The following is a 20,636-nucleotide window of genomic DNA, read 5'->3' on the forward strand; positions in this document are numbered from 1 at the left end:
AAATTTATCAACCCATGGAGGTCTGGATTTGGAGTCACACTCAAAATTAAAGTGGAAAACCACACTACAGGCTGATCCAACTTTGATGTAATGTCCTTAAAACAAGTCCAAATGAGGCTCAGTAGTGTGTGTGGCCTCCACGTGCTTGTATGACCTCCCTACAACGCCTGGGCATGCTCCTGATGAGGTGGCGGATGGTCTCCTGAGGGATCTCCTCCCAGACCTGGACTAAAGCATCCGCCAACTCCTGGACAGTCTGTGGTGCAACGTGGCGTTGGTGGATGGAGTGAGACATGATGTCCCAGATGTGCTCAATTGGATTCAGGTCTGGGGAACGGGCGGGCCAGTCCATAGCATCAATGCCTCCCTCTTGCAGGAACTGCTGACACACTCCAGCCACATGAGGTCTAGCATTGTCTTGCATTAGGAGGAACCCAGGGCCAACCACACCAGCATATGGTCTCACAAGGGGTCTGAGGATCTCATCTCGGTACCTAATGGCAGTCAGGCTCCCTCTGGCGAGCACATGGAGGGCTGTGCGGCCCCCCAAATATATGCCACCCCACACCATGACTGACCCACCTCCAAATCGGTCATGCTGGAGGATGTTGCAGGCAGCAGAACGTTCTCCACAGCAACTCCAGACTGTCATGTCTGTCACATGTGCTCAGTGTGAACCTGCTTTCATCTGTGAAGTGCACAGGGCGCCAGTGGCGAATTTGCCAATCTTGGTGTTCCCTGGCAAATGCCAAACGTCCTGCACGGTGTTGGGCTGTAAGCTCAACCCCCACCTGTGGACGTCAGGCCCTCATACCACCCTCATGGAGTCTGTTTCTGACCGTTTGAGCAGACACATGCACATTTGTGGCCTGCTGGAGGTCATTTTGCAAGGCTCTGGCAGTGCTCCTCCTGCTCCTCCTTGCACAAAGGCGGAGGTAGTGGTCCTGCTGCTGGGTTGTTGCCCTCCTCGGCCTCCTCCACGTCTCCTGATGTACTGGCCTGTCTCCTGGTAGCGCCTCCATGCTCTGGACACTACGCTGACAGACACAGCAAACCTTCTTGCCACATCTCGCATTGATGTGCCATCCTGGATGAGCTGCACTACCTGAGCCACTTGTGTGGGTTGTAGACTCCGTCTCATGCTACCACTAGAGTGAAAGCACTGCCAGCATTCAAAAGTGACCAAAACATCAGCCAGGAAGCATAGGAACTGAGAAGTGGTCTGTGGTCCCCACCTGTAGAGCCACTCCTTTATTGGGGGTGTCTTGCGAAATGCCTATAATTTCCACCTGTTGTCTATTCCATTTGCACAACAGCATGTGAAATTTATTGTCAATCAGTGTTGCTTCCTAAGTGGACAGTTTGATTTCACAGAAGTGTGATTGACTTGGAGTTACATTGTGTTGTTTAAGTGTTCCCTTTATTTTTTTGAGCAGTGTATATACATATATAAATGATGTGACGCTTTCATATGGTATTACGCATGCGCACAAAACATATGACATTTCCACCACAGAAGAAGACTAATATGACGTCTATTTCCGGGATAAGGATACAACGCAGACATGAAAACGTGTATTTTGGACTGCACCTTCAGATGTAGATAGTAGAAAGTTCCAGAAACAGCGGGCGGCATATGCAAACGAACAGTTTGTTTATCAAAAACCTCTTGAAGTGTAATAATGTCAGTCATAGCAGAGGAAAATGTCCGTGGCATTGGCGGTAGTGTTTTCAAGGAGATCAGTGCTGATAATGACGAAGACAATCAACCCACCGAAATTGAGAGTCTGTGCATGAATTGTTACCAAAATGTAAGTAAATGGCTAGCTAACACACTGACCAGTTAATTGAACGTATTGTCTGTATCGCTGTAGGATTGACTCATCTAACATGTTGTGTTCTCTCCATTTTTGTAGGGAATGACACGTATTCTTCTTACGAAGATTCCTTTCTTTAAAGAAGTTATCATCAGTTCTTTCACCTGTCCCAACTGCAGCTGGTCGAACACTGAAATCCAATCAGCTGGTCGCATACAGGATCAAGGCATCGCCTACACACTCAAAGTCAAGTCAAAACAGGTAGTCTAAGTAGGATGCAGTTCCTTTCCCAGGCATATGCTGAACCACTGATAAGTAACTGTGTAGGCTATGAGCTGTAGCTAGCCTGAGTGCCAATCTGTTTGTATCATGCCACTCATTGTCATGGCAAAACAGCAATGGAGTTGGCATTGTCAAGAAGGAACCTGCAAGTAAGTGTTTTGTTGGATGATTTAAACCATGTGTATCCCGTACATAGGACTAATGAAACTTGAAACATTGGCAAGAGCAGAAACAGATCCAGGACTAGGCTAGACCAGATGAGTTTAAGGATTGTGGGCTAGCCTACTCCGTTACCATCCAAGACATGTTCAGAGGTTAACTAGCTCTGGCAACCAAAATGGCCTCATACTCCATCTAAACTGAAATTGTCATCACAATTGAGAATCCAATTTTATTGGTCACACACATATTTAGCGGATGTTGTGGGTCTAGTGAAATGCTTGTGTTCCTAGCTCCATCAGTGCAGTGGTATCTAACAATACACACATCTAAAAGTAAAATAATGGAATTAAGAAATATATAAATATTAGGATGAGCAATGTCAGTGGCATTGACTATATAATATAGTATACATATGAGATGAGCAAAGCAGAATGTAAACATTATTGAAGTGACTAGTGTAACATTATTAAAGTGGCCAGTGATTCTATGTATATAGGGCATCAGCCTCTAAGGTGCAGGCTTGAGTTACTGGGTGGTAGCCGGCTAGTGATGGCTATTTAACAGTCTGCTGGCATTGAGGTAGAAGTTGTTTTTCAGTCTCGGTCCTAGCTTTGATGCACAAAACACTTCTATGAATATTTTATTATCACATCAAAATAATTTTACAAATGCGAAATATACACTTACTGTTGAAACAGTTGCATCTGATTGTATTAACACTTTTCTAGCATCCTTCCTTTACAGATGTGTTTGGAGAAAAGGTGTGGTGAATTTCCACTGATTTACTAAGCCTCAGACTTTTGTTTCCACCTCCATGGCCCAGCTTTGTGTCAACAGGGCCATGGCCTCTGGACCTACTCTGATTTGGGGCCAAGGCATAGTCACTGGTGCTTTTCAACTGCCATTTACATAACACTGGTTAACTGTGAACATGGGTTAACACCTTCTCACAAAGCAACTGTTGACTCAGGGGTTGACTGTGCTCTTCACACATCTTTAGTGTCACACTCCGTGATGGAAACAGTTCCCAAAATATAACACTAGAGCGAACATTAACATAATCACTGACAACACACTGGTGATGTAATGGAAAACTGTGCAACACATCCATTGGAAATATTGCCACGTGGGATTCTGTTAAAATGAAGAACAGCCTTTTCACCTTTTCGGCTTGGATTCAAACCATCAAGCTTTCTGTTACTGGCCCAACGCTCTAATCCAGGGGTGTCTCATTCCATGGAGGGCATAGAGTCAGTGGGTTTTTCCTTCCAGTTAAGACCTAGACAACCAAGTGAGGGGAATTTTTTACTAATTAGTGACCTTTAATTAATCAATCAAGTACAAGGGAGGAGTGAACCTGCAGACACTCAGCCCTCTGGAATGAGTTTGACACGTGCGCTAACCATTAGGCTGGCTACCTGCCATGTATAGTGATTTTACCTTTTTTTGTTTTTTGAAACTTCTTTCCCGATATGAAAGTAAAGTTCCAAAGCTTTCCTATACAAAGCGGATGGCATGGCTAATGTGCACAACAGTCCCTCCTGACCCTCTGTCTAAACAGTATAGTTAACGTTTAGACAGAACACACCGTCAGGACTGTTGTACACATTGGCTGTGCTGACGTCAATGCTTCTCGAGGACCAGACTAGCTTCAGAAAACCTTTTTAATTAATATAGCTAGCTTAGAAAGAAAACAATATCTAACTTGTAGTATTTGATTCATATCTTGTATTAGATATTTTGTCTTTTTTTGTAATCTCATTTTGTAGGATATGAATCGAGAAGTTGTCAAAGCAGACAGTGCAACCACCAGAATCCCAGAACTGGATTTTGAAATCCCCCCATACACTCAGAAGGGCTGTAAGTACTCACTCAGTTTTTATTGATTTTGACAACAATACTCACTCTTCATGTATGCACATGCCACTGATATTTTGTCGGCCTGATAATTGCTAGCCTGGTCCCAGATCCAATATACTGGCTTTTACGGCTGAGATTCCTTAGCTTTTAATAATTTTTATTTTTTACTGGGATCATTTAAATTATACACATATTTGCCAAAGGCGGCAGGAGTGTTGTAGGCTAAACTTGACTAAATTAATCCAACTGTTGTATTAAGTGAAGCTTTGTTTACTTAGAAGAACACTTTTGCATGTAGATGTACAGTATCCACATATGCCTCAATCCCATTCAAGCCATTAACTGTTCCTCTTGCTCCCCAGCACTCTCTACCATCGAAGGCCTCATAGACCGTGCAGTTGCAGGGTTGGAGCAAGACCAACAACTAAGAAATGTATAAGCTTTGTTTACTTTGATCATACCAAATGCCATATGTACGTCACTGCTTGTTGACTAAAATCATGTTATCTCTTGCAGGCAACTGCACCAGAAGTTGCTGTAAAGATTGATGAGTTCATTGATAAATTGAAGAAGTTGAAAGAAGGTGTATTCACACTGGTAAGTCCAATTTTATTGCCCAGCCTCAACCATGTACAAGATTAAAGTTAAATGGAATTGAATCTTTCTGGCAATAACATTTTAGGTCATTGATGATCCATCTGGGAACAGTTTTGTGGAGAACCCCTTTGCTCCGCAGAAAGATGAGGCTCTCTCGGTCAGCCACTACAAGAGAACACCCCAACAGGACGCCCAGTTAGGAATAAAGGTGCGTGGTTTGATTTGACACATTACAACTCTCCTGTAAAGGGACATATCTGTTTTAGAAAAGGCAATGCCTCCGATGCTGTCATAATGTTTTGTGCGTGTAGAATCCTCATAAGGTAGAAAAAAACAAGTCGGCATACATTTATAATTTGACCCATGTTCACCAGTATAAACTTCTATATAGCAAAAGTGACTTAAAATGTAGCTTTTTTTTGTTATTGCTTAGGCTGAAGAAGAGGAGGAAAAGCCCAGTAATGACATTGACTGTATGAGAAATGAGGTGGGATTTCTAGACATTTTGCGTCCCAATTTAGAGTTTTTCCTCAATAATTGACCCTTGAGTAATATACCTTATTTCTCCCTCAGGTGTTGACGTTTAATACAAACTGTCCAGAGTGCAATGCCCCAGCCTCGACAAACATGAAGCTTGTCCGTATCCTTTCCAGTCTGTTTGGTTGTCCCCAGCAGTAGTGTAAGGTTAAGGCACGTAAATGCCATTTACCTTTTTTTATTTTGCGCAACTATTCCTCTCCTTTTGCAGGAAAATGCATTGAAAGAATAGTGGTACTTCACCACGAATGGCAATCAGCATTTACCCACCATTTAAAAACTTTTTTACCACTACATCACTGCTCCCAAGTAGTGTCCTATGATAAGAATGGCGTAGAATGTTCATTAACTCTTTTTTTTTTTACCCCTTTTTTCATGATATCCAATTACGATCTTGTCTCATCACTGCAGCTCCCCAATGGACTCGGGAGAGGTGATGGTCGAGTTGTGCGTCCTCCAAACCGCTCTTAACACCCGCCCACTTAACCCGGAAGCCAGCCACACCAATGTGCGGGACGAAACACTGTTCAACTGACGAGCGAAGTTAGCCTGCAGGCGCCGGCTCGCCACGAGCCAAGTACACCCCCCCCTGGCCTAACCCTCCTCTAACCCAATTGTGGGTTATTGGGCCAATTGTACGCTGCCCTGGTCGCTGCTGGTTGTGACACAGCCTGGAACCTGGGTCTGTAGTGATGCCTCAAGCACTGCAATCAAGTGCCTTAGACCACTGTGCCACTCAGGAGGCCCAGAGTAGAATGTTTCATTTTGCAAGGTTTAGCTATCCTCCTTTACAATTCCTCAGAAATACCCCATTTCAAAGAAGTCATTATCATGGCAACAAACTGTGATGACTGTGGACATCGAACCAACGAAGTAAGTGTCCTCTTTTTATTTTCTTGGCACATGTATTTATTTTCAAGGCATATTCACAGATATTGCAAATATCTTAATATGAATGCATTCTAATTTGCCCATCTAATCTGTGGTTTAGGTGAAATCTGGTGGAGCCACAGAAGAGCTGGGCACCAAGATAACTCTTCACCTCACTGACGTGTCTGACATGTCCAGAGATCTTCTCAAGGTAGCCCCCTCTTTGTACTTTATCTTGCATTCACTAGTTTTTTTACTGTAGCATTTTTATTAACCTGGTCCCAGGTCTGTTTGTGCTTTTGCCAACTCCATTACTACCATTGTCAAGCCAAACAATGTTTGGCATGACAAGGAGTTGTCATGATAGCACAAACAGACTGGTACTTAGGCTACCGTTGCATGGCAGAAAGTTCATAGCACCCATGCCAAATGGAGCTCATAATATGAATACTGTCATGATTGAGGTGGCTCAGGTATTTGTTGTCCTGTCTTAAGAGTTTGGGTCTTTTCATAATCAATTCCTGTCGGTAATGGAACATAACTTTTTCATGGGAGAGCAATGCTATTCCTGAAACAGGATGGAGTTGACTCAACCATGTTGTGCCGGTTTGTTTGTGCAGTCGGAGACATGTAGCATCCTCATACCTGAGCTGGAGTTTGAGTTGGGGATGGCAGCTGTCGGTGGCAAATTCACCACCTTGGAGGGACTCCTCAAAGACATCAAAGATCTGGTGAGCAGACTGTTGAGAAGTAGGGGGAGATGAAGGGGAGATGCAGCAGGAAGGATGTACAGAGGGATTGAACTCCAGTGGAGAGTTGTATATGTTTTAATGCTGGTTGTGTTCTAGTCCATGGACTCTGCACCTGGGAATCACTGTTGGCTTGGATACCTTTGCCATGGCTGCACTGTAATTCAAAGGCAGCGGTGCACAACTCCAGTCCTAATTTAGACATGTGAAGCCAGGTGTGGCCAATCATAGACATGAATTGATTAGTTAAATACTAGGGAGAAACCAAAACCAGCAGGACTGCCATCCTCAAGGATATAAGTTGTGTATCCCTGTTCTATGGTCTCTTTCACTGTGGACTCGAGCTATATTATATTAATGTTTTCATCCACCGCCACTGTTTTCCTCCAGATTGTTTCCAAAAATCCATTCACTTGTGGAGACAGCTCCACTTCGGATCGAACAGAGAAACTGAAACTTTTTGGCGAGAAGATTGACAAGGTTAGAGGCATAAAGTCATTGAATATCACTGTTTTGTTTGGAGCTAGTTTTGCTCTCACTTTACATATAATACCTTAGTGTAATTACACGTCCCAAAGTATTTACCCATGGAACATTTTTACGTATTTATTTGCATTCAATTTGTGAACTAACTCTGAATAACTCTTTGGCTAATAGTCTCACTCTAGAATATTTTTTAAAGATCGAATGTCTCCATTGTGAGTTTATTGCAATTCTTTTAAATTGTGAATGTTACCATCTGGTATAAGTCATAAATACTAACAATGTGTATCTGCACTGTAAATGCACTATAACTACCATGTAAATATGCTTTTTTACATGTAATGTATATTGGGACCTTAGTTGTATATTTTAAGTAGGTGCATTTATTTACTTATTGTGAATCCTCAAACAACTGTTAGTATGACATGAGATTTAGACTAAACAAAAGCTCATGCAACAATTTCACATATGCTGTATCTGAAGAATACGTTCACATGTTTGGCTGGGCAACAAAGAGTTTTTGAATGCAGAACAGTCTGGCACCCATGCTGAAACTGTTGTATGTCAAAGTGTGGCACTTAAAACACCTCTTCCAAAAAAATACTGTAGATCATGGCGGGAGAAATGGACGTGCACGTTGTTCTCGACGACCCTGCAGGGAACAGCTATCTCCAGGTAAATGACACTCTTCTTTCACAGATGTCTGAGGTTCAAATGCAACGTCTCCTCTGTTTAATTTGTAATGAATTGATTTGTCGTGTTTGTCTGCAGAACGTCTATGCCCCTGACCCAGACCCAGAGATGACAACTGAGAAGTACACCAGGACATTTGAGCAGAATGAAGACCTTGGTCTCAATGACATGAAGACAGAGGGCTATCAGGAGTAAGGACATCTGCAGCAGGAAGGTTTATCTTACAAAAACAACGCATCCCATAAATGTAATTTCAGATATTTGCCCTCACTGTAGTTGCTGACTCACCAGGACATATGCTCCAGATGTCTTACAGTTATGATATTTGATATATGGTTGAAACGTTTGAAATATACCTTATTTAAAAGGAAACGATCAATATGGTGTTAATCATTTGATTAGAAAAGTATGTGCATTTTATAAATAAGAAATGCACGAACATCCAGTTTGTGAATTATCCAAATTTAAATCACTTGTATGTGTATTCACATATGTGGGTCTGATTCAGTGGAATTTCTTATGTTCTTTTCCATGGGAATAAATGAACTAAGAATACAGACCCATGGCTGATGTAGATATTTTTGGGGGAGGCTTCTTTCCTATGTTCAATGTATAGTATGCATTATATAAACCTGTAGAATTCAGTACCACAATCTTCAATTATAATAACACTGCATAAATGCCCACAGATCTTAAAAGAACAAATTCGAGATTCGTTTCAATGCGGTGTCCTTTGTTCATGCCCGCCCTGAATGAAAATTCACAGATTGTGAAAACAGACTAGACTGACGTTTGTGCACGTGCCCAATACCACTAAAGAACATTTACTGAAATAATCATTTGACTGACCCTTTTTTGGGGTGGCAGGGTAGCCTAGTGGTTAGAGCATTGGACTAGTAACCGGAAGGTTGCAAGTTCAAACACCCGAGCTGACAAGGTACAAATCTGTCGTTCTGCCCCTGAACAGGCAGTTAACCCACTGTTCCTAGACCGTCATTGAAAATAAGAATTTGTTCTTAACTGACTTGCCTGGTTAAATAAAGGTAATGGAAACCACATTTGCGCAAATTGCGCACGGCTCGCTATATGCTATATGATCAACCTCTACTAATTATTTTTTTGTAGCCTATGCTACAGCAGGCAGGCAAGAGCCTGTTAACTTCAACTTTGTCCTAATATATATTTCATTGATTTAAAATCCACATTTTAACATATGTGATACCATTTTAATGTTCTTAAATGTGCACGTGTCGCTCTCTTTGCCAAAATGAGCGGACCTGATGGGAACCCAGCCCAATAGTCCCACATCTTATCTCAAGTTCTCCCTTCAGCCACGCTGCGTACAGAACAAGCTAGAGTTTGACGACATGTCCAACAGGTAGAATTGGAATAAAGGAGATGGTGATGACCACGATGCTGCTGCACGAATATTCTCTACCCCAGTTCTTCTGAAAAGGGCCGTAGACGCCGCTACTCCACGAGTGGAGAGGGCTTTTACGCCGTGAGGTATTGGTTGCCCTGCTACCTCATAAGCCGTCTCAATGCCTTCGCAAAGCCAATGAGACAGCCACTGTTTCAAAGGTGGTCTACCCAGTGTACTAGCACTGTGACACACAAACAAATCAAATTTTATTTGTCACATACACATGGTTAGCAGATGTTAATGCGAGTGTAGCGGAAATGCTTGTGCTTCTAGTTCTGACAATGCAGTAATAACCAACAAGTAATCTAGCTAACAATTCCAAAACTACTACCTTATAGACACAAGTGTAAGGGAATAAAGAATATGTACATAAGGATATATGAATGAGTGATGGTACAGAGCAGCATAGGCAAGATACAGATACAGATGGTATCGAGTACAGTATATACATATGAGTATGTAAACAAAGTGGCATAGTTAAAGTGGCTAGTGATACATGTATTACATAAGGATGCAGTCAATGATATGGAGTACAGTATATACGTATGCATATGAGATGAATAATGTAGGGTAAGTAACATTATATAAGGTAGCATTGTTTAAAGTGGCTAGTGATATATTTACATCATTTCTCATCAATTCCCATTATAAAAGTGGCTGGAGTTGAGTCAGTGTCAGTGTGTTGGCAGCAGCCACTCAATGTTAGTGGTGGCTGTTTAACAGTCTGATGGCCTTGAGATAGAAGCTGTTTTTCAGTCTCTCGGTCCCAGCTTTGATGCACCTGTACTGACCTCTCCTTCTGGATGATAGCGGGGTGAACAGGCAGTGGCTCAGGTGGTTGATGATCTTTATGGCCTTCCTGTAACATCGGGTGGTGTAGGTGTCCTGGAGGGCAGGTAGTTTGCCCCCGGTGATGCGTTGTGCAGACCTCACTACCCTCTGGAGAGCCTTACGGTTGAGGGCGGAGTAGTTGCCGTACCAGGCGGTGATACAGCACGCCAGGATGCTCTCGATTGTGCATCTGTAGAAGTTTGTGAGTGCTTTTGGTGACAAGCCGAATTTCTTCAGCCTCCTGAGGTTGAAGAGGCGCTGCTGCGCCTTCTTCACGATGCTGTCTGTGTGAGTGGACCAATTCAGTTTGTGATGTGTATGCCGAGGAACTTAAAACTTGCTACCCTCTCCACTACTGTTCCATCGATGTGGATAGGGGGGTGTTCCCTCTGCTGTTTCCTGAAGTCCACAATCATCTCCTTAGTTTTGTTGACGTTGAGTGTGAGGTTATTTTCCTGACACCACACTCCGAGGGCCCTCACCTCCTCCCTGTAGGCCGTCTCGTCGTTGTTTGTAATCAAGCCTACCACTGTTGTGTCGTCCGCAAACTTGATGATTGAGTTGGAGGCGTGGGTGAACAGGGAGTACAGGAGAGGGCTCAGAACGCACCCTTGTGGGGCCCCAGTGTTGAGGATCAGCAGGGAGGAGATGTTGTTTCCTACCCTCACCACCTGGGGGCGGCCCGTCAGGAAGTCCAGTACCCAGTTGCACAGGGCGGGGTCGAGACCCAGGGTCTCGAGCTTGATGACGAGTTTGGAGGGTACTATGGTGTTGAATGCCGAGCTGTAGTCGATGAACAGCATTCTCACATAGGTATTCCTCTTGTCCAGATGGGTTAGGGCAGTGTGCAGTGTGGTTGAGATTGCATCGTCTGTGGACCTATTTGGGCGGTAAGCAAATTGGAGTGGGTCTAGGGTGTCAGGTAGGTTGGAGGTGATATGGTCCTTGACTAGTCTCTCAAAGCACTTCATGATGACGGAAGTGAGTGCTACGGGGCGGTTGAGGTGATGACCTAATCATCGCTGCACGTAACACGCCAAGGCGCACCCCGGGCACAAGCGATGAAGTCTCTCCTCTCTCTGCTCTGCATGGGGAGGGGGGAAGAAAGCCCATAGCGCAGCGGTCTGAGACCTGTATGAGTTCTTAATAACCGTTGGTATAAATGCAGAGTTAGGAAGTAACACCGCTCTGCTCACTGATGGCAAGACAGTCGGGTCTCGCCGAAAGGGCACACAAATCACTGACGTGCTTGGCTGTAGTCAAGGCAAGCAACAGTGCCGTCTTCAGAGACAACACCTTGAGGGGGATTTGATTCATTGGCTCGAACGGCGTCTTAGAGCGCCTCGAGTACAAATCCCACTGGGGCAATGTGGCTCTAGCCGCTGGCCTAAGCTGCCGCATTCCCAATAGAAACTGTTTCACTAGAGGGTGACTGAAAATGTTGTCTCTGCCAAACCCCTCATGACAAGCTGAAATCGATGCCGCGAACACCTTGATTGTGGCGGGTGAGCGCTGCGTGTCAAACATGAACTGTAGGAAAAAGAGCACGCCCTTGACATGACAGCACACGGGGTCCACATTCTCTGTAGCACACCATTGTGAAAACACATTCCATCTGCTGGCATACGTCCTGGATGTGGAACTGTCACGCGAGCCCTGTAGGGTTCTGATTATTGAATCAGATAACCCACGGTAGCTCTAACCTGTCCTTCTCGGGTCAGACCCTCAGTGGCTGGCTGATTAGAGGCAATTGCTCTATTATGCCTGCCGCCTGAGCCATCGTGTGCTCTCTGTGGAATTGACCATGATGGCGCAATCAACATTTAAGTCATCTCTGCGTACCACGGAACCCCTGGGCGATCGGGGCAATCAATATGATTGATAGCTCTCCTGTTCTCATGGAAATGCGTACAGGCGAACTTCTGGCCACTGGTGTGCAAAAGCACCTATCCCTAGTGGTGGTTTGTCCTGGGCTCGTAGAGAGAACCATAGGAGACAATGCGCGTTCACACGTGATGCGAACAGGTCCACCTCGGCTCTCCCGAACCGTTCCCATATTTGGAGAACAATGTTGGGGTGCAGCTGCCACTCGTCTCGGGGACCCCCTCGAGACATGAGGTCTGCTCCGATGTTCTGATGTGTGGAATGATGTGCCTGGAATGTGTGCTGCTGTCAACTAGCGAAGGTGCTCTTGAGCCCACAGTCACAATTCTTCCGCCAACCGTTGGAGTGCAGGAGACCTGACTCCCCCGTGGCAATTTATGTAGGCTACTGAAGTTCGATTGTCCAACCAGACCAGCACGTTGTGGCCCCGTAGGATAGATGCGAAGTTGGTCAGAAACAGTAGAACTGTCTCCAGTTCCAGAAGGTTGATGTGGTGTCCCGAGGGAGGCCACACACTGACTGCCCGAGCCTGACATGTCCTTCCCCTTCCAGTCAGACAAGCGTCTGTATACACTGGAATGTAGGATAACACTCTGTCTAATGGGACCTCTTGCATCAAAACGCACGGGTCTCTCCAATAGTTCAGGTCCGCTCTGAGCGAGAGGGGAACTACCGACAACCGACGAAGGTGCCTCACTGGGTACAGTCTTAGTTGGGCAAACCATCGCTGTGTTCTGCGCATGTGCAGACAGTCATGACGGAATGCGCTGTTACCATGTGATTCGGATAAAACCTTTCGTAGGGCTAGCAACAGGTCAGCCCGTCGAGGATCTGTAATTCAAGCCTTCATAGTCAGTGTCTAGCTGTAACCCCAGGTAGACAATCCGATGACTGGGCCAGGGATCACTGTTTTCCCAATTCACAGCGAACCCCAGACGTGTGAGATTAATCATTGTCTGTGTCGTGTGTGCCATCGCCACAAGACACAGACAATGGGGCCAGAACCAATAGGTCGTCTAGGTAGGCTTGTAGCTTTATCCCGACGCAACGGTTCCAATGCCGCCTCCACGCATTTGGAAAAGGTGTGAGATGCCAGGGCGTACCCGAATGGCATACTCGTAAACCACCGCTTGAAAGGCGAAATGCAGAAACTTCCTGTGACGCGGATGTATCGGAACATGAAAGTATGCGTCCTTTAGGTCTATGCTTATGCAAAAGTCATTGTTGTGGATACATTCCAGCAGACGTTTTGTTGTGAGCATTCGGAAGGGCCGTTTGGCTACTCTCTCGATGAGAGTGCATAAATCCAATATTGGCCTCGTTCCCCCCCGTCTTTTTTGGCACTAGGAAGTAGGGTGAATATAGCACGCTGTTCCTTTACTTCTGGGGAACTACTATGACCGCCTCCTTCGCTAAAAGTTCCGTAATCTCTTTCGCGAGCGGCGACTTTCTCTGGCATCTTCATCACCGTCTCCACCACACCCGAAAACGGGGGAGGGATTCGGTGGAATTGGATGGCATAACCCTTCTCTAGTGCCCGACAGGAGGAGAGGGTGCAGCTTTGCTGCCTCTCTAAATAATGCTCTGAGAGCGGGAGAACACAAAGCTGTGGTACAGACAGTAGGAAGGACCTCTATTCCTCTATGGCCCAAGCCGCCGCTGTTCCCCGACACTGAAGTGGTGGGACAGCCCAGGGTGGGCCCAATTCGAAAGGGGGAGGGAATATTGATGCTTTCTGTGAGAAGCAGGGGCGCCGACACTTCAGTTATATGTGTAACCTTGTGGTTCCAGCTCTCTGTGAACACAGCACGGGTCTGAGCTACACAGATGCGTCTGCCTGAGTTAGTGTGCCATCTCCCAACAGCGATTGAATCATCGGCCCAACATGGTGCTGTGTATGCAGGCTGATCTTTAAACCCTGAGCTACTTCACTCCTAAGAGTGTGTAGTGTAGGGTTTTTATGAGGTATAGAATGACTGCTCATTAAGAGCGTCCATCTTGCTTTCCTCATGTCATTCCCACTCACAACGTCCTTCTGTGTGTGCTCAGCTACGCACTCATAGTGGGCTGTGGTACATGCAGAGTGGTGAGAGGAAGAGAGGGATAGAAAAGGAACCTGATCGGTCTCAGTTTTGTTATGGAAAATAGGTTCTCTTGTGACAGTCAGATGGAACACATTCTTTATTAACAAAGGACACATTTGCTCCTCCATCCCTTTGCAAGGGCGGGGGAGGAACAGTGGGTGCTGTCACAAGAAGTGCTGCGCTCTCTCCCCCTCGTCCCGTCATGGTCGTCATCTCTTCTGACTGCCTCTCGGCAGCCAGGGCAATGAAATGAAAACCTCTCTCGTCGGTTGAGCTGCTTCTCTGGTGTTGCAGGAGGGGCGGGGCCTGCTCTTGGTACACCAGGTGCTGCTGCTCGACGGGCTCTCCGTCTGGCTGTAGACCTGGGTCTACTGGAGACGGTGGAGCGAGGGGGTTCCTTTTGAAGCTGCTCTAGACTCTCTTGCCAATGTCAGGTGTCTAGACAGCTGCTTCTTCTCCTCAAGCTTCCCGAAACTCACCGTCGCATTTTGACGGCGGTCCCGAAGAGACTGCGTTCAATAGGGCGGCTTTGTCGGTTTCCTTCATAGCCGTCAGACAGCCAGAGGTGTCGCTCCACGACCACCGAAGTGGCTGTGGACCTCCCCGCACATATAGCCGACGCCTGTATGAGATGGAGGATGGCGCCACAAATCTTTGACCCTAGCTATATCTCCTCTCCCGACAGCTCAGTTCTACCCTTGGTGAGATGGGATAGAGAGGCTGCCAGTAGGGCAATATTGTTAGCTGCCGCTACAGCTTGTACACCTAGAGGGAAGGACTTCTCCACCAGCTGTGCTGTGAGCCAGTCCTTGGTCATAGGTAGTGTGGGTTTCTTGGACAATGGCCAGGAGCTCAAACCTGGGGTGAGGTACTCAGCTAGTGTGTCCTCGAGCCTAGAGATCTCTTGAGGCTGTTTCCGTCCACTCTGGTGAATGGGGTATACGCCTGTGTTCTGATGCACCCTCCACATATTTAGCGAGCGAGGGCATAGTCGGTGCCAAAGGCAAAGCCACCCATCTTGCTCTGGATTAGGGGCCACCCACCATCATATCCACTTCTGGTTCAGAGGGAATGGGGGACAGTGTAATCTCCGGACGGCTCGCAGCCCGCTCAATGAGCCCTGTAAAGTCAGAGTGCAGAGAGGCCGTTGCATAGGAGGGGGCTGCTGAGAATTCAGAGCTTGTCTCTTCCTTGCACAAGGATGTGAAATTCCCCTCACTCTCACTAGGGAGGGGGGTCATTTCAGGCTTGGTTTTTCCAGAGAAAAACCCAGACACTTCCCAAAATCCTCGTCATCTCCAGAGGTGCAGTCGTCGTCTGACGCCTCAGAACCTGAGGCTAACATAGACAATGATGTCCTCTAGATGGGTATCCTCCCTGAAAATGCCCACCGATGCTTCCTCTCCTTTAAAGAAAGGTGGGTGCAGCTAGGGCTTTCCTGATGACCCAAGCTCACGAAACTTACGTTGTGTGGGTCTGAAGCCGCCATAGAGGAGCAGCGACACTGAGCTTTTAAAAGAGCCTTTGGGGGTGGGAAAGGCGTGCTCGTGAAGGACGACGTCGAGAACAGGATATCGACGGCGGGTTCGTCCTGAGATTTCTTCTCGGCTTCTTCATTCCAGTCCTGTCGCTGAAGATAATGTGAGGCTGATTGAGGGAAAACGTCCCCTTGTATAGGGACACCTGTACTCCTATTGGCTGCAGGTGTGTGCATAATTTTCTCTCAGGCTATTCGCTGCCTAGGCAGCATGGTTTGATGCCATTCCTTTTGCTCCATTCCAGCCATTATTATTATCTGTCCTCCCCTGAACAGCCTCCACTGATACCAACATATGCCAAGACTATAATGTCTATTTTATGTACAGGTGATCTGTTCAAAGTAAAGATGACACTATTTGAATCTTGTTGCAACACTGTCTCCTATATGTGGTGTCTCTTCGTCAAATGCTTTTTTGACTGTGGTCCATGACTGGGCCCCAATTCTCCACCCATCTCCCAAAGTGTGCACTTGCACACTCCCATTAACAGTGGTGAAAACTCCTTCCAGACAATGATTTCACCTATCCAATGCTTTTAAATCCATAAGAGGGAGTGTGCACAATGCACATGCACACTTTGGGAGAAGTGTGGAGAATTGGGATGCAGGCTAATAGTCCCAAAAATCTTCCTCATCTCTTTTCCTTCAGTTCATGAACACTAATCTGGAGGAAGTAGAACACTGAAACTGAAAGCAGTTTGGTGAAAATCTATTCTGCTCTTTCATTTATCAGTGGTAATAATGAGGAAAAAGAGTAGAGGAAAGGAATATTAGGATACAACCATATTATACGCCACCCAAAGAAGGCAGTTACTTATGTCCATACGAATACAAGCAGATCATCTGAATGTACGACATTTTATGAGCTCAAATACCCATGAAATTTAAAACGATACAGGATACTACAGTAAACAATGCAAGACCAGATTTAATCATGTATTATGTGCTTATTGAGGGTGTTGCCCGCAGCTGGTGAAAATTAAACCAAAGGTAAATTCATAGAGGTTGTGGACATGGAATACTATACAATGTTATTATGTGGACTGTTTTTACAGTATATTTGACCACAAAGTGTATTCTGTTTTTGCTAAATAAGTTAACAAAACTCTTGGAGAATACAAAAAACATCTTACCCCAGGACACTATCCTAGGAAAAGAAAAAGTAGCACTGATGTCCGACATACTGAGGTTCATTAGGGACAAACACAGGTTTATATTTCGGAGTGTCATACACCTTTTTAAGTAGAATAGCATATCTTGGCAAGTAGGCTACATATATATATATATTTCAAGTCTAATAACCTGGAAGGTGATACTGTATGGTTACTCTGATGAACCTTGGTGCTATAGGCAGGTAGCCTAGTGGTAAGAGCGTTGAGCCAGTAACCGAAAGGTTGCTAGATTGAATCCCAGAGTTGACAAGGTAAAAGTCTGTCGTTCTGCCCCTGAACGAGGCAGTTAACTCACTGTTCCTAGGCTGTCATTGTAAATAAGAATTTGTTCTTAACTGACTTGCCTAGTTAAAAAAGCTAAATGTAAATAAAATATAAAGCTCTATAATATCAATTATATAACGTTTGAGGTGAGGGAGAAAGTGTGGTGGAACAAGTGTTGTTAGCATTGTTAAGTATCTTGCTAGCTGGACCGGATTTTCCGTTAGCTAGCCAGAGAAATGCTGAGCAACATTAGCCAACTTAACTGATCAAATAATTGAGTTTATGGTGTGAAAATTAGCTGGCTAATAAATTCAGACTGCTAATGCTAGCTCATCTGATGTTGTAATGTTAGTTAGCTAATGTTAGTAACCTAACCAATTCGCTATAGTATTAACTGGTAACGTTATACAACTCCTTGCCATTCCTCAAGATATAACACGTTACTGTTAGTTGCTTACTGGACTCTGGCAATCTGTGTGAAATGTTAACTAGATAACAAACTAACTACTATCTGTGAACTGTAAACAAGTGGATTCAGGGATCAAGTGTAGCTGGAGCTGGGCCTGGCTTAGACTGGATGCCATTATAGAGGTGAAAGGAACACCACACACTTTCCCTCTGATAAAAAGGGGTATGCCAGGTGTACTCTCTGCCTGAAAGAGTGAAATTATGCCAACAAAGGGTATCTTGCTCTGCTGGCACATTGTAGAAGAGATGTCCACAGGCAGAAAGTGTACAATGTAGTAATGTGCAGTGTAGCCCAAATATATTGCTTTTGTTGTGTTGAATTTGACAGTAACACGTGTGTGTGTGTGGGGGAATTATTAAAGTTTTTACTCCGTCAACGTTATTTTTGCACACGTAGCCTTGTGCACTTGATCGGTGGCCACTATAATAGAGCAAAAATAGAATGCCTGTTTGTTTCATTCTATTTCTACTTAAGATGTTTTTTTCCCCATGTGCAATATTTAGATGTGTGTGTGTGTGTGGTCACAAGTGTTCTATTATAAAGGCTGTCATGGCTAACTGCAATATTAGTGTGGTGTTTTTCTCAAGATGAGTGTCATTTGCAGTAAAGTCTAGACAACAAATAACATTGTATTGCATATTTTTTTTTTTGCTATGAGTTTAGCAGGGATTTTTTTGCATGTTTCAGTGTCACTTTTTTGGGCCCTTACCAGTTTCCATCCCTGAAACAATCAGATAACGGCACAGTATAACAGTGGTGTGCAGAACGGCATCTTGGAATGCACAGCTCGTCTGTCCTTGTCCTGGAAGGGCTATTGAAGCAGACGAGTATATCAGGTTCCACTCTTATCTAAAAAAAGAAGAAGCGGCTCCACTGGGCAAGCGATCACCAACACTGGACAAGTGAGGAGTGGAAAAACATTGCCTGGTCTAACGAATCCCGGTTCCTGTTGCGTCATGCTGATGGCAGAGTCAGGGTTTGGCGTAAGCCCCATCCTGGCCCCATCCTGCCAGGTGTCAACGGTACAGGCTGGTTGTGATGGTGTAATGGTGTGAGGAATGTTTTCCTGGCAAACGTCTCCTAACAATTTGAGCAACGTTTCCATGCCCCGAATAATTCAAGGTGTTCTGGAGGAAAAGGTGAGTCCGGTCGAGTACTAGATGGGTGTACCTAATAAACTGGCACGTAGTATATCAGAACGAATTGCACACATAGATGTAGCCTAAAGACAAGATTCAATTGACAGTAGTCTGATGGGTGACCATATTGTCAATAGTAAATTAAGAAATATGATGAACAGCGCAGCGTGTGTAATAGACATACTTTTTCAAATCATCCTATAGAGGTTCATGCAGGTCATACGTCTAGATTTACAAATAAGAAAAATATAAACTCAACATGTGAAGTGTTGGTCCCATGTTTCATTTGCTAAAATAGAAGATCCCAGAAATGTTCCGGACGCACCAAAAGCTTATTTCTCTCAAATTATGTGCACAAATTTGTTTACATCCCTGCCAAGATAATCCATCCACCTGACAGGTGTGGCATATCAATATGCTGATTAAGCAGCATGAACATTACACAGGTGCACCTTGTGATGGGAACAATAAAAGGCCACTCTAAAATGTGCAGTTTTGTCACAACACAATGCCATAGATGTCTCAGGTTTTGAGAGAGTGTGCAATTGGCATGCTGACTGCAGGAATGTTAGAATGTTGAAGTCAAAATGACAAACGGGATGGCGCGAGACCAGGCTTTTCTAGTGGGATAGTCCACCACAAATTAAAAAATGACTGAAATGCTTCCTTACTTTGAGAGTAGTAATCCATAGTTTGTTAATTTAGCCACTGCCACCAACTTCTAACATCATCCTTATTGACCAAAATTATGGGAGTAATGAGGCATCCATTGTTACATTGTATGGCCAAGTTCTGTTAAGAATGACCGTAACGTTTGATTTTTACAGCCCGTTGTTTACCAGGTAGTTCCTTAGAAATTACCGAAAAATGACACAAAAAAAAGGTAATTACCTAATAACTGCATAGTAGTTACACTTTTCTGAGTATCCATTGAATATAGAAACCATTTTATATGAATGGAGAACCTTGTCTATGTGGACTTTTTCACGTTAATTGACACCGGCATTGGCACTTAATAGAGGGATCCAATAATAATGCGATAGCCTCAATTCCAGGCTTATAAAGCTCTTATGTAGCTCTCAGAGACACATGTTTAGAAAAACTCTCTGTAAGATCATCTGCAGGACATTGTTAGCTCCATTCAGTCTCCTGTATTTAACAAGGAACCGGTCCAGCTCAATTGTTCAGGCGACGCTGACATTACCACTTTTGTTTTGTCTCGTTGGGTGTGTCCCTCATTCTAAAAGGCAGTGATTGTGTCAGAGACCTCATTTCAAGCAAACAGTTATAGCCTGAAGCTAAAAGAGAGAAGAAAAAAAAGAGGTGATTTGGTCTATACAGTGCCTTGCGAAAGTATTCGGCCCCCTTGAACTTTACGACCTTTTGCCACATTTCAGGCTTCAAACATAAAGATATAAAACTGTATTTTGTTGTGAAGAATCAACAACAAGTGGGACACAATCATGAAGTGGAACGACATTTATTGGATATTTCAAACTTGTTTAACAAATCAAAAACTGAAAAATTGGGCGTGCAAAATTATTCAGCCCCCTTAAGTTAATACTTTGTAGCGCCACCTTTTGCTGCGATTACAGCTGTAAGTCGCTTGGGGTATGTCTCTATCAGTTTTGCACATCGAGAGACCGACATTTTTTCCCATTCCTCCTTGCAAAACAGCTCGAGCTCAGTGAGGTTTGATGGAGAGCATTTGTGAACAGCAGTTTTCAGTTCTTTCCACAGATTCTCGATTGGATTCAGGTCTGGACTTTGACATGGCCATTCT

At 44.6% G+C, this 20,636-nt stretch overlaps 1 protein-coding gene across 1 annotated transcript; it reads left to right on the forward strand.

Moving 5' to 3' along the window:
• Positions 1–1,476: 1,476 nt before the first annotated feature.
• LOC109872809 (zinc finger protein ZPR1-like) lies at positions 1,477–8,609 on the forward strand. Its single transcript, XM_020464158.2, has 14 exons — positions 1,477–1,811; positions 1,917–2,078; positions 4,031–4,121; positions 4,484–4,554; positions 4,638–4,718; positions 4,804–4,926; positions 5,152–5,205; positions 5,292–5,358; positions 6,058–6,128; positions 6,247–6,336; positions 6,746–6,856; positions 7,265–7,354; positions 7,967–8,032; positions 8,129–8,609. Exons 1-14 carry the CDS (start codon positions 1,683–1,685, stop codon positions 8,243–8,245), a joined length of 1,323 nt encoding a protein of 440 aa, XP_020319747.1. The 5' UTR covers positions 1,477–1,682; the 3' UTR covers positions 8,246–8,609.
• Positions 8,610–20,636: the final 12,027 nt, after the last annotated feature.

This window comes from Oncorhynchus kisutch, linkage group LG28, assembly GCF_002021735.2.
Source record: "Oncorhynchus kisutch isolate 150728-3 linkage group LG28, Okis_V2, whole genome shotgun sequence".
NCBI lineage: Eukaryota > Metazoa > Chordata > Actinopteri > Salmoniformes > Salmonidae > Oncorhynchus > Oncorhynchus kisutch.

Coding starts and splice junctions, on each gene's coding strand:
- LOC109872809 (XM_020464158.2), top strand. CDS start 1,683: ATGTCAGTCATAGCAGAGGAAAATGTCCGTGGCATTGGCGGTAGTGTT. Junction 6,337..6,745: donor TGTCCAGAGATCTTCTCAAG/GTAGCCCCCTCT, acceptor TTGTTTGTGCAG/TCGGAGACATGTAGCATCCT. Junction 6,857..7,264: donor TCAAAGACATCAAAGATCTG/GTGAGCAGACTG, acceptor GTTTTCCTCCAG/ATTGTTTCCAAAAATCCATT.